This window comes from Tupaia chinensis, unplaced genomic scaffold (genome assembly GCF_000334495.1).
Source record: "Tupaia chinensis unplaced genomic scaffold, TupChi_1.0 Scaffold000113_1, whole genome shotgun sequence".
In the NCBI taxonomy this organism is placed as follows: Eukaryota; Metazoa; Chordata; class Mammalia; order Scandentia; family Tupaiidae; genus Tupaia; species Tupaia belangeri.
The window spans coordinates 2,480,048-2,494,149 of NW_006159577.1; the positions used below are offsets into that span (position 1 = coordinate 2,480,048).

The following is a 14,102-nucleotide window of genomic DNA, read 5'->3' on the forward strand; positions in this document are numbered from 1 at the left end:
CCGGGACACGAACCGCGGTTGACTATGTGGGAGTCCAGCGACATAGCCATTACGCTAACTGCTGGTCCCAGGAAGAGTCCTGTTCTTTACAGCTGAGACAGCACAGGCTGGAGCACCTGCTAAGCCAGCCTCAGATCTCTCCAGTTTACTTTGTGCATCAGTTTGTATAACAGTCTCATTCATGTTCGTGCCTAATACCATTCCCCTCATCACCATTTCTGCAAGAATATTGTGACCCTTGTCTACATGGAAAATCAATTCCAGTTCACAGATGTTTTCAAAACACTTGTCTAATGTTTCCACAAATACTTGAATAAGATCTAAAATGCCAAGTTCACTTTCTGAAGAATCCACACAGAACACAAAATGTAGCATCGCATAGTTTCTCTTTTGTTGTCAGGTTGTCCAGTTAATAATCCTCCTTGGGGAGTAGCAGTTAACGTAATGGTTATGTCGCTGAACTCCGATGTAGCCGACCATGGTTCAAGTCCTGGAACCGGTAGCTTAAACTCACGCCAGGCGCGTGTGTGTGAGTGCCTAAGATCCCAAGAGGAGAATGGAGGAGAAGGACTGTGGCATGGCAATCCCCCCTGGGGGGAGATTTCTCGCTTTCTATCTCTCCGTCTTTCTGGCGAGCACATGTGCCCTATAGCAGAGACCTCTCCAAAAATAATAATAATAATAATAATCCTCCTTCTAGGAAATTACAAACATTTTCACCTCTCTTAGATACCAAATGGAAAGTCTCCCCGATGATTTGCTGTTTTGTATCTTCACTGAATTGCTGGTAAAACTTGGAGAACCATGGCTTGTTATGGTTGTTGAAGATGAAGATCTCCTTGATCATGGCTTGGCCAGGCCAATTGAGTGGGCAACAGGGGCCGGGATGGAGGATGGCACTTGAGCCTCACCTCTAGATCTCACGGTGATCGCCCCCCACCACACTGCCTCCCACACTCAAGTGCTCTCGTCCTAGAATTCTTTTCTTTTTCTTTTTTTTTTTTTTAGGTTTTTGCTGTAGGGTATGCATACTCGCCAAAGAGAGATAGAGACAGAGGAAAAGTGAGAAATCACCACCCATGACCATGCTGCAATCTCTTCTCCTCTATTTTCTTCTCAGGATTTTGGGCATGCACACACACAAACCCCTGGTGTGATTTTCAAGCCACCAGGTTCAGGACTCGAACCATGTTTGGCTATTTGAGAACCCAGCGTCTTAACCACCATGCCATGTAGTAGTCCCTTGTCCTAGGATTCTTTATATGCTTCTTCTTTCATCTCCTGTGGCATTAGAGGCCTGGGAAACATATTTGAGTCTGATAAGCCAGAGCAAATAGAGCTAGTCTACACTGAAGCCATACTGGGAACGTTCTTTAAAGCATGCAGTAAATCCCTAAAAGAGAGAAAACTACACTTCCAAGGGTGATCAGAGGGAGGAAATGCTCTAATGTTAAGACTAGATGGATGGGGCCAGCAGGTGGCACAGTGGTTAAGGCACTGGACTCCTATATGGCTGACTGTGGTTCAAGTCCCAGACCTGGCAGGTTGTTCTCTCACTTTCTCTCTCTCTCTCTCTCTCTGTCTGTCTCTCTCTGGAGAGTGCATGTGCCCTATAGCAAATTGAAAAATAATAATAAATAAATAGTTCTTTTAAAAAATATTTTTAAAAGACTAGATGGAGTTTCTCAGCCTCATGCTATTGCCATTGGGGGCTTGTAGTTCTTTGTGCTGTCCTACATAGGATCCCTGCCTCCACCCACTAGATGTCCAAAGCCCCTCCATCCTCAGTCATGACAGGTGATAGTCACCTAGGGCCAACATAGTCAAGAAACACTGACTGAAGTGAAGGACCTTTACCTCCTTGTTGGCTGCAGTCCCTGAGGCGCTGCTACCTGTCTGGCCCCAAACAAAAAGTCTAGTCTTTCTAGATTGGGCAGTGGCAGAGGAGAGATACCTTCTCAGCTAACTTGGTTCAAAGGCCTTATGGGGTGGGGATGGGGGTGTTGCCACATAGCAGAGCATCTTGTTACTTGTAGACACAGATGTGCTATGGGACCTGCTGCCCCCTGAGATTAGGTTTTTAATCTTCATTACCCTACATTTTCTGTCCTCTCCATCTCTAAGTCCGTGTCCCCAGTTGCTGGGAAGGATGGTGAAACTGTCCAGTGGTTCTTGGCCCACTTCTGCCAGCTCCTCAGTGATGATAGTCTCCCCTGAGTCTCCCCAATGCGCCCAGGCGAGCCGGCGTTTTGCCAGACAGCCACCAGCAATGTGCCATGCTGCTTTTCATAACAACAGGTGCCCGAGTCCCACTGCCAAAGCACAAAGCCATCTAACCCATTAATCAGGATTTTAGGATTCTTGGAAGGATCTTAGCAACCGCCTGTTTGCCAAAGTAAAGCCCTACTCGATTTACCATCACCTGTCTGCCTTCGGTCCTTTATCTACTGCTGCCCCACCCCACTCCACTCCCCAACACACACCCACAGGATGGAGACTGTAAAGGCTGTCATTGGAATGGGGGTCAGCACTGTTGCCAATTCAGGCCTCTCTGTGGTCCTTGGAGCCTGTTTTAGGGGTTAAAATTTTGTATCTCTCCTCAGGGTCTAGGAAGCACATGGTTAGATAGTGTTATTTTTATTATTGCTCTCAAAAACAATTTTTTGGAGAGATTTTTGCTATAGGGTGTGTGCTCTTGCTGAAGAGACAGAGAGATAGAAAGCAAGAAATCACCCTCCCCCGGGATGGGGGATGGCCAGCTGCAATCCCTTCTCCATTTTCCCCTTGGGATTTTGGGTATACACTCACACATGCCCAGCATGAGCTTTAAGCCGCCAGGTCTAGGACTCAAACCATGGTCTACTACGTGGGAGTTCAGCGACATAACCATTACTCCATCTGCTGGTCCCATATTATTGCTTTCAAGTTTTAATTTTAAAAATTTAAAAAAGAAGGAAGTGGATCAATATTCTAGCTATTTTATTTAGAAGAGGTCAAAAGGACACATACAAGGTCTGCTCAGACAGTGGAAGTAATGGCCAGGTCTGCCCTGTACTACTGTGGTCTCCAGGGAGATCCTGAGCTGCCCTTGGCTCAGGTCAGCTCCTTGCACGGTTGTGGGCAACCTGGGACACCCCCTGCCTTTGAGGCTGAGCCCAGTTATTACTCTGCAGCTGCCTCCATGGCAGGTGATCACTGTAGGCAGTCATTGCCTTGTGGGTCTGGCTTCTGTCTGCAAGTGACACTCGTGGGGCTCCCTTTTCTAGCATTCCAGAGACAGTAAAAGATAGTCCCCTCAGGATTGTGGATGCATTTAGGAGTAACCCTCAACTACTTGGGGGGCAGATATTCTGGGCAATGGGTGGGTCTTGTGGTAGAGAGACTGACAAACCACCTCCTCTGTCTTCAGTCTTTCAGGCCAGGAGAGGCTCTAGCTGGAGAAGCCCCCCGCCCCAGGTGGCCCTCTTCTGCCTCCCTCTTTAATTCCCATCACTATTGCTGCACTCAGGACCCACCTGCCCTCTCATGTCAAGTTTGTGGACTTTGTGGAGCCTCTGTCCACAGCCATCTGGGAAACCAACATTCCAAAACTCTCTGAGCAAGTCAGGGAAGTCACCTCCCAGGCCTCTCTGTGGCAAAAATGTTTGAGAAGTGCATTTCTGCGACTCTTCCTGCTGGGGGGATCATGTGTTCAGCAGCTCAGATACCCTGTTAATTTGGAGAAGGGTTGCTCAGTGCCAGGCAGGTCAGCTGGAATTAATGTGCATTTTGCTAAAAGAACAGAGTTGCCACCCACATCTTCATCCATTTCTGGGCTAGGAGCTGTCCTGGAATTCTAAAGAGAAGGGAAGAGGGAGGGCAGTAAATGCCCCCAGTCCTGTCTCTGGGGTTCTAACTTGCCTTGAAGAACCAAAGCCCCTCGGTTTGCTGGCAAAGCATCTGAAGAGGTTGCTGCTCCTGGCTTTTTCCTTTTTGGTAGGTTTTTGCCATAGAGTGTGTGCACTCACTGGAGAGCGACGGTGACAGGGAAAGTGAGAAACCAACCCAGGGGTGAGGGGGTGACCACTTTGCAGTCCATTCTCCTCCCGGGATTTTGGGCACACATGCATACATACCTGTGTACCCTGCATGATTTTCAAGCCTCAGTCCAGGACTCAAAACAAGTTGGCCATGAAGGAGTTGAGCGTCTTATCCACCATGCCACCTGCTGGCTCCACCACTGGTAATTTGATTAGTAGTCGCAGTCTTAACTGTCACTGGGTGAGGGCTACCATGGTACATGCGTAATACATGGTGAGCTTTCCTTCTTGCTATTTTCCACTTGAGGACACAGACTTAGAGAGGCTGAGTGACCAGGCTCAGGATAAACAGCTGCAAAGTGGCCAGGCCTGGGTCCTCTCTTACCCCAACTATGACTGTCTTGATAGCAACCTTCGGCCAGCTGACTTGCTGTCCACCAGTTGCCCTGGGACTACGAACTGGGTGGTGAATTCACCTGAGTCATGTCATCCCTGGAGCAAGGCTGTGTGAGCTGCAGGCTGACCCACAACCTCCTCTCCTCCACCTCCATTTCCATTGCTGCCAGGTTTGACCCATCTTTCCTAGCAGGTTTGGAGGCCTTCTAACATACACAGAACACTAGAATATTCCAGAGACCAAAGGGGTCAGCCTTTTCCAAGGCAGATGCCGAGATGGGGCCCTATTTCCTCTAGATGCTCATAGATGGAGCCCTGTTTCCTCTGGATGCTCATGGATGGGGCCCTATTCCCTCTAAGTGCTCATGGATGGGGCCCTATTCCCTCTAAGTGCTCATGGATGGGGCCCTATTTCCTCTAGGTACTCATGGATGGGGCCCTATTTCATCTAGATGCTCATGGATGGGGCCCTATTCCCTCTAAGTGCTCATGGATGGGGCCCTATTTCCTCTAGGTGCTCATGGATGGGGCCCTATTTCCTCTAGGTACTCATGGATGGGGCCCTATTTCATCTAGATGCTCATGGATGGGATCCTGTTCCCTCTAAGTGCTCATGGATGGGGCCCTATTTCCTCTAGGTACTCATGGATGGGGCCCTATTTCATCTAGATGCTCATGGATGGGATCCTGTTCCCTCTAAGTGCTCATGGATGGTGCCCTGTTTCCTCTAGGTGCTCATAGATGAGGCCCTGTTTCCTCTAGATGCTCATGGATGGTCTACAGGGGACCAATCCTTGCGTGCACAACACAAGCCTTCCATATTTGCTCTTCCCCAAGGGCAGCCTGGAAGAGAACCACATGTTTAATTAGCCTAGTTTGGGAATGGCGGCTCTAAAGCTCTGGGAGGTAGATGTGGTGTCTTGCCTTTGGAATCTGCTGCCAGTGGACACAATATAGCTGTAGGAATGAAAATGAGGAAGAGAAAGGCCCATAGGCTCTGGTTTTTAATTGGTACCGTCCTCCCAGCCCTAAGCCCGTCTGCCGTCCCTCCCAGGGCTCTGTTTGGGCGGCTGGGTCCATGGGGCGAGTGATGAAGCCTTTCACAGTTTCAGACTGATTTAAGTGGACCTGTATAGATTCCTGCAGCCACGCTGAAAGAGCCAGGAGCAATCACTGCACTGAGAAACCCTGGGAAATTTATCAGCCACCTGCGAGTCGTGAATAGCGGAAACTGCTGAGAGCCCTGCAAAGCCGCCTGGGTTTCAATGGCCCCATAGCCCTACTGCAGAGAAAAGATTTTTCTAAAGCTGCAATTAATTTTTTTCCCCAATCAATTGGAAGTTGCTTTCTTGCTTTCAGCTGGGTAAGTGGGATTCTTGATTCTGTGATTCCCCGTTAACCTGAGCACTCCAACAATTGATGTTTCTCTCAAGAGACTAAGAGCTGGCTTTATTTCTGGCCGGTCATCGAGGAAGGGACTTTTTTTGTTTGTGTTTTGTGTGTCTTTTTCTCTCTGTCTTTCTTTCTTTAAGATTATCTCAAACTAATAGTGAGAAAAAAGGCATATGTGAGCAATTCTGCCTCGACAGGTCCCACAATACCTTCAGGAATGTCAATTTTTCTTGCTTTCAGGAAAACACTATGAGGTCTCACTTAGAGTGGACAATGGTGGAGATTAAAGTGGGAAGGAGTGCAAGTGAAAATGGAAAAAAGAAGGGCAACCCAGCTTGCTCACCAGGGAGCTTTATGCTGCAGTTTAAAGGGGTTTCTCCTAGACTCACCCCCACGTTGCCAGAACAATTACAGGGAAAATTCCTGGCTTACATTTAGTTTTGCAGTGAGAATCAATTTTATGTGCACAAGACAGAGAAGGCCACCCATTCTTTCTGGAGTTACCATCTTAATGCTTCTGTGAGCATAAATTGTATGTATGCTGCGTCAGTATGGGGTACCAGGGCCTGCAGGAATTTCAGGTTACTTGCTCACCCAAGGATGTTGCTACCAAGAGAAAGGGACATTAGCCAGTCTAGCTACTGTCAGGCCACTGGGGCTGCACCCACTCCTGGATGGATTTTCCTGTAAAAGGAGGGGTGCCAGGCTCGAGAATGTGGCATCTGGGCTTTCTGGCTATGCCGAGCCGCCCTTCTCTTGTGGCAGAATCACTCTGCCCCCCACCAACCCACCCTTGAAACTGTCCTGCTTTCACCACAACTGGGGAGAGGCACTGGGATGAGAGCGAGAGCCGTCACTGTGGATTTATCCACATGCATGGCTCTGGCTTTCATCCTCTCCTTGTCTGGAGCCTGGGCCTTGTTAAGATCTCCCTGACCTGCTTGCATGGCAGATTGCTGATAAAGCCTTGCTCGGCAGGGCCAGTGTTCTCAAGGGTGTGAGAATAATGATTGCTCTATGCTTCAGGCCCGCCTGGCACTACTGGCTACAGTGTTAGTGGCTTGCCAGTTAGGGCTCCAACGGCTGATTCTTCCTCAAGGAACACTGCATCTCAGCTGGCAGGGTGGGTGCTTATGCTCACAGGCCATTTTGTTCAGATGGAGCATGGCCTCAGGCATCATACTCTCCAGCTGGGTGATCTTAGCAGGCTCAGTAACCTCTCTAGGCCTCAGTTTCTCATCTGTAAAACAGGAATGCTGACACTTGCCTTCTAGGGTTCTGAAGGAACCAGTGAACTACGGTGTGCTCAGTTCCTAATGCAGTCCCTATCACACGGTAGGTGTTTAGTTCATGGGCGTTGTAAGTCTTATCGACTCTCAATTCTTTAATAAGACTCACCTATCTACCTGAAAAGCAGAATCAAGAATGGGCCCCTTTTCCTGTGGTGCATGGAGGGCTGTTGCAGCAGTAGGGAGCCCAGTCTATTAGAGGTGATCTGGGCCTACGTCTGCTCCTCTATTAAGACCATGGTGGTGGCTCCTAGATAATTTTAGAATCTCATCTCTCAAGTTCCACTTAGCTCTGGGCCTCCCTTTCTGATGGGCCTCAGTCGATGACGCATGGTGTTTGGCAGCTCATTTTTGTGGTAGACACTTGCAGATGGAAAGTGAGGGACTTCCCCATTGGTTCTGTGCTTTTTCCAAATCATCAGACGTTCTTAGAACAGGGAAATGGGCTCATTTCCTGACTGGCTCAACTAGTGACAATTTCAGGCCAGAGACTGGGGCCTTGCCCTAAAGCTAGTCTCTGGGTGGTGGGTACCTCCTCTCCCCACCACAGCTCATCCTACCCATTTGCACTGGGAGGGCTACTAGGGTCATCAAGTTCAATTGACCCTGGTATCATTGCTCATTGTAGGGAGTTCAGCAACTTGAAGCAATTCCAGGATGATAGAGAGAGGGATGTCATGTGTGTGTGTGTGTGTGTGTGTGTGTGTGTGTGTGTATATGTATGTATGTGCACACAAGTGTGTGCTTTACATCTAAGAGAAAGAAAGGGGTGAGGAACAGATTGGGTCCCTTGGGAAGCTGCCTGGGATTCTGTGCACTCCCAACGGTGTTATAGCTGGGTCCTGTGATGGTTTCCTGTCTCTTTTGTCAAGCTTGTTTTGCCTCCTTTTGGGTGTTTTCAGCCTTTTTCCTGACACATCATTCATCACCTGGAGGTTGGCTCCAGAGGAAAGTAACATACTCATGGCCTTTGCCCCTTTCTCCCTTGTGGTGGAGGGCTTTGTTCAGTGGAGGGTCAGCGGGGCATACCCTCTATGGCCTCTTGTAGCCTGTTGCCTTGCTGGTGTACTGCAGCAGAGAGGCCTGTTCTTCTTCTTTTTCTGCTTCCTGCACGCAAATGTAGTGCAGTGGCTAGACAGACTGCATACTCCCCACGCACTCACTATGTGGCCTCAGCAAGTCTCTGAACCTCCAATGGCAGTAGTGTCCCCTCCCAGGGTTGATGTGCAAGTTTGATGGGGTGATCCCATGAAGTTCAGGGTAAATGCCTAGTAAATGTTAGCTCTGCCATCACTTGAGACTTCACAGCTGCTAGGGCATGAGAATGAAACCCCAGAAATGTCCTGACTTTGTTGCCAGAATAAGGTAAGATTCCAGAGGATGATAAATGAGTGGAATTTATGTAGCTAAACCTTTTGGATTGCTTCCCTACATACAAAGAAATGTATGGATTTCAGAGTGATATGACAGCGCTAAGCCCTACATGCCTTGGGGGACAGCTTGGTACCCTCATTGTCCCAATCACCGTCTGCCCCTTCCCAGGCTGAAGCTTGGCTGACAAATGGACATAGCACTCTCCTCACCCACCTCTTCATCCTCCAAGCAGAGCAAGTTCGATGTGCCCACTGGGGTTGCTGGCTGCCAAGGAGCCTGGGAGTGCCTGAGGCCATGCTGCTGCTCATACTCTGCAGGAAAGCCCTGAGGGTATGCGTAGTTTGAGAAGGCACCTGCACAAAGGTGCAGCCTAGGGCCTCCCCTGAGCTACTTTCTCTGCTACTCTAATTAGTGAGGAGACTCTGTCAGAGGACATTGGAATATTATACTTGGGAATTTTTATCAAGTGGCAGGCAAGGATTGCTGGGGACTCTTGTGGGGGTAGAAACTAGGGTGGATTTCTGCCAACCTCAATTGTGGTGTTCTCATAGCGGTGTGGTGAAGCATGATGGTTAGGGGCTTAGGCTTTGAAGAGGCAGATCCAGGTCTGAGCCTGGCCCTAGCTGTCCCTTGGTAGAAGTTTGCCCAAGCCAACTTTGTTCTCTCTGGGTGTAAATGGGGAGGCTAGCAGAGCCTGTCTCTGGTTAGATATTGGGTTAATGGAGTGAGAAGCTCATCCAGTGTTGGCTCCGGGTATCCATCTCAGGTATTATCTCAACTACTAGGCTTCCTGGGGCTTCTAGATGGCATGGGATACAGGTGCTATATTAGTATATCCTGCCAAGCATTTTAACAGTAATGAAATAGAGAAACATGCAATTATACTGAGGTGTTTCCCTGGGAAAATCAAAGGAACAGGCATCTGCCCAGGCCAACCCTTGCAAAGTATACAGTCCCGCCTCCAAGTGGGAGCCAGATTCTGTAGAGCACCCTGAGACTTTGAGCTGGGGCTTCCACATGCTCTCTCTTCTAATCCTATTCACATGGCAGCCTTGCAAGATTGGCATCATGATTCCCATCATGCATCTGAGAGTAGAAATGACCTGCCCAAAGCCACTCAGCTAGAGAGGGACAGACACTCCATTTCTTTGCTGACAAAGAACATGCTCCAGGCCACACTCCCACTACTCAGCAGCCCCTCAGGGATCCCCTAGGTACCTGCCCTGGGCTAGAATCCCTGCCTTCTGCTGGGGGTGTGTCTGGGCCTGGGGCTAATGGAAAATACAGAACCTCCTCCCATACCCTTCCCTCATCCCTGCAGCCTAGGAGCAAACAACTCCCTGTTAGGGTGTCAGAATGGCTTGCAAAGATGGGACTTAAATGAGCAACAAGAAACTTTACTCCAGGAAGGATGCTTTGGTGGGCAAGAGTCTGGGATGAGTCTCTCCACACCCCTGCCTTATAGCTAAGCAAGTGTTTTCTTGGCCTCCAGGCAAAGTAAAGCCTCAGGAGAGGCAGTCTTCTAACAGGTCTTCCAGGGCTCAGGGAGTACCAGGGCCTCTCACACTTTGTCCCCACCACTCATCTCTGGCTCTGCAGGTGAGGCCAGCTGAGTTAGAGAAGCAGAATGTGCCCAGGAATGTTCTGCCACACCCACCACCAGCAGGCATGTCCATGGTCACCTACCTTGCCTGGGCAGGCTGGGACATGCCAGCTAAGCCCGCCTGGACTGCTTCTTGTCCTTGCCTCTGAAGGACTGCAGTGGCCAGCAAATGCCAGCATGCTCTCCTTTCCCCAACGTGCCAGGGATTTCTGATCTCGTGAACTGAGTGCGGATGGAACACAAATGGGCTAAATAGTTCTTGTGCTGCTTCTGCCTTGGGCCACTCTTAGGAATGTGGGCCTCTCCCTCCATTGTGGTGCGGCTGCATACCATCAGGTGGTGGGTGGCTAAACCCCTTGAGCCAGGCACCCTTTATGATCTCATTTCAGCCCATTTCAACCCTGTGAGGGCAATTTTTATTTCACCATCTTATAGAGGGGGAAAGAGAAACTCAGGTTGCATAATGTGTCCAAGGGAACACCAGTCCCAGTGTTAGAGGCAGAACTTTACCCTAAATAGAGCATCGTTTTCGACCCTTCATTCATTTGACCACCTGAGACATAATGAGTTTAGAGGCTCATGGAACGTCATCTAGAGGGACATGCCCTTTGGGTGTGGAATTCAAGAGATGATCTGGCCAGAGGTGGCCATTCAGGGCTGCTGTGAGCAGAGATACAGGTTTGATTTGGATTTGGTGCCAGGCTTCACATCATATCAAAGCCGGTCTTGGTGCAACAGCTTCTTAGGCAAGGGGAGGCTAACTGGAGCTCTGCTCCACAACTCTTATTATAAGATGGGCCCAGAGCAGGTAGGACTTGCCCAGGACATGCCTGGCCTGTGGCAGGCTGAAGGCAGAAGCCCAGTGCCCACGTTCTCACCAGGCATACCCTGGACACTGTGTTTCACCATGTCTGTGGAGTGCATTGGGTTGCCTTATCCTATCTGCAGACCGCTGTGAGATTCCAAGTAAGCCAGGGCCCCTGTGGGGACCACCACTTCTCAGAACAGAGGGCAGATGGAGACCCAGAGAGGAACAGGGTTTGTCCGAGGTCCCTCAGAGATGCATTCAGACCCTGTTTCTGATTTGGCCCTCCTGGGTGTGGGAGAGGAATTCCTTTGTCATCCAGACAGGGCAGCCTGTGAAGGAGCTGTAGTGATAGTTTGCTTCTGGAGATTTCCATGCTGAGGCCTGTTTGGGCAGATAGATCAGTCAGTTGTGTTTCCACTGTGTCTGCTTTTTCTATATGATTTGTTTTTATTGTTGGGAAGACAGACAAGTTTCCCTTCTCCCGAACTGAAAGGGCATGTGGGTGACTCTGACACTGTGAACTTGGTCTTATCCCTCCTTTGTTTGTCAACTCTAGAAATATGAGAGGTAGAACCGAGGTTCCATCTCCACAAGCACTGACCTGTGGACACCTGGCTCAGTGTGTGTGTTGGAATGTTCCTGTGGTCACTGAGCCTGCTTACAGGTCTGAGGGGGGCATTCCCTCCTCCCCAAATCATTCATGACGATTGAGCCGCTTCTTCCTCCTCCTGCAGGGCCCAGCAGCTGCTCTGAGTGGCTGACCCTGGGCCCGCTGGAGTAGGCAGGTGCAGGCTGAAGTTGCAGGCACATAGCAGCCTCCAGCACAGCCTTGGGTTGCTCACTATGCCTGCTAGTGTTCGCCCAGGGCAAGGGCCCTGAACAAGCCCCTTTCTCCCAGTTGGGGCAGCCATTTTGGACCTCAACAGCAGTGAATGTCTTCCAGGAGTTCCTCTTCCTGTGTGCTGTGAAAGCACCTAACAGCCATGTGAAAGACAGTATGACTTTCTGTCCTCATGCACACGTCTGGCATAGGTGTCGCCCACTGGCCATTTGGGTACTGGCCCTTGCTAATGTCCCACACTTGTATGAAACTTAGATTAATTTGGTGATTATTAAGTGCAGGAACTTGGGACTAGTAGGGGTTTTTTGTCCACACAATTTTGCAAAGTGTAAAATAAAGGGAGAAGGGGGGTAAGAGAGAAAAAAGAAGGGTTAGTGGAGAAACATCAAAAAATTTCAGGCCTTTATCATATACTCACCTGGGTCCATCTCAAAAGTTATTTTCTATTTTATTAGTCTCCATATGTATACATGTACTATAATAGTATTTTTTTTTAAGTTTTGCCATAGAGCACGTGTGCTCAGTCGAGAGAGAGAGAGAGATAGTAAAAAAGAAAGTGAGAACTCACCTCTGGGGTGGGGAGGTGGCCACACTGGGACCCCTCCTTTTCCATTCCCCTCCTGGGATCCTGGGCATGTACGGACACGTGCCCAGTGTGATTTTCAAGTTGCCAGGTCCAGGTCTTGAACTGCAGTTGGCCATGTGGGAGTCCAGCACCTTAACCACCATGCCACCTGCTGGCCCTGTACTAGTATATTCTTAAGGCTATATAACTCAACATAATATATGGTAAGATCTAGTCAAGCAGGGTTAGTTTCTTTTTATTATTCTTCACGGAGCTTTCCTGACTAATCTCAGTTTTTAAAATTTTTTTCATTAAAAACTTGAAAATTAGTTTATCTTAAGACCATGGAGGTTGGGGATGCTGTTGATATTTTAGATAGGGATTGTATTAGATTTATGAATTAATTAGAAAGAATTTACACCTGTCTTAAACGTTTATTTGGGGCCAGCAGGTGGTGTGGTGGTTGAGGCACTGGACTCCCACAAAGCCTACTGCAGTTTGAGTTCCAGACCTGGGGACTTGCTTTCTACTTTCCCTTTCTCTCTCTCTCTCTCTTTGACTCTTTCTGGTGAGCGTGCATGCCTTATAGCAAATTAAGTAATAATAACAATAATAATAAATAAAGCTTATTTTATTTCTTTTATGAGAGAGCCTGTGGGCACACAGGTGCCAGTTCCCTTTCCCCAGCCCTCCAGCTAGTCAGGATCTTGGGTGTACATGTCCAGTATGTGTCAGGGCAACTCAGAATCCAAACCTGCGGTCATTTCTGTGGCTTCCTGCACTATAAATTGGTATGCTACCATTTGCACCCCTGAAGTTGGGCCCTTTTTCTTTACAAAAAAATTTTTAAAAAAGTTTTTCTGTTTATTTCTTCTGAGACAGACAGACAGATACACACTTCTAACAGTCTGCATGCTGTGATCCTACCCTTAGCCTTGGCTAGCTGGGAATATGGGCACGTATATACCCAGTGTATACAGGGAGACCACGATACATGAACCCAGGATCTTCCCATTGACTTTAGCATTGCAGATGCGTGCCACTGCTGCACCACAGTGGCCATGGTGTCCTAAATTGTTTATTAGGTATGAATTTTACAAACATTTCTTAGATCAGCAGTAACGGTAGAGCTGGAGAGTATTGCGCCTTCTCTAAGCTGCACGGCGAGAGCCACCAATAGTGTGGTGGAACTTGTGGCCCTTTCCAAGGCCTCGCTCTTGCGGCCTGCGGATGTCAGCCCACGCATCTCCCTGTGCTTGTGGACTGGCTTGGTAATCCACTGGGTGTCAGGGTTTCTTCTGATTGCTTTATGGAATGGATCAATAGGATAATCTTGAAGAATTTGTATGTGGAATCTTCACCCACCCAGTAAGAATTCAGGACTCTAAGAGCCCCACAGTGGCGTCCAGCTCGCTCCTCTGCAACAGACTGGAGGCTCCGAGCAAACTTGAGCTGTTTACCAGGATGCACAGGCTTGCCATACGTTGCACCCTTGGGGACTGGGCGTTTGCGGCCTCCATGCTGCACATGAATCCCGTATATCACATAACCTTGCTTCACCTTGTAGTCCAGTCCATGCGCTTTATCCGGCCTGGTGGGGTAGGGCGCCCGGGGCAGTACTGCCAGCAGTGGACCCGCAGGAGAAAGCGCATCACGTCAGACTGCTTCTTCCGCCACAGCTCCTGGATGTACTTGTACGCGCCCATCTTGGCTTACCTGATGGCAGCCGCCAGACAGAAAGGAAAGAGCCTTTCTCCTGAACTATCCATCTTTTGAGGTTGAATCTTTTCATTTGTGACACAAAATGTCTTCCGA

General features: G+C 49.0%; 2 protein-coding genes and 1 pseudogene across 2 annotated transcripts in view; 1 reads left to right on the forward strand and 2 right to left on the reverse strand.

Moving 5' to 3' along the window:
• Window positions 1-847, reverse strand: part of LOC102490972 (AP-3 complex subunit sigma-1-like) — a 1,864-nt gene extending 1,017 nt beyond the window's left edge. Inside the window, exons 1-2 of the mRNA XM_027770089.1 lie at window positions 778-847; window positions 71-308 (exon numbers count right to left, since the gene is read on the reverse strand). Of these exons, the coding sequence (XP_027625890.1) occupies window positions 71-308; window positions 778-847 (308 nt within the window). The remainder of the gene's footprint in view (window positions 1-70; window positions 309-777) is intronic.
• The window catches only part of FAM53B (family with sequence similarity 53 member B), a 90,326-nt gene that overhangs the window by 59,892 nt on the left and 16,332 nt on the right, over window positions 1-14,102 (forward strand). The gene's annotated exons all lie outside the window — the stretch shown is intronic.
• Window positions 13,400-14,049, reverse strand: LOC102502749 (60S ribosomal protein L15 pseudogene; annotated as a pseudogene).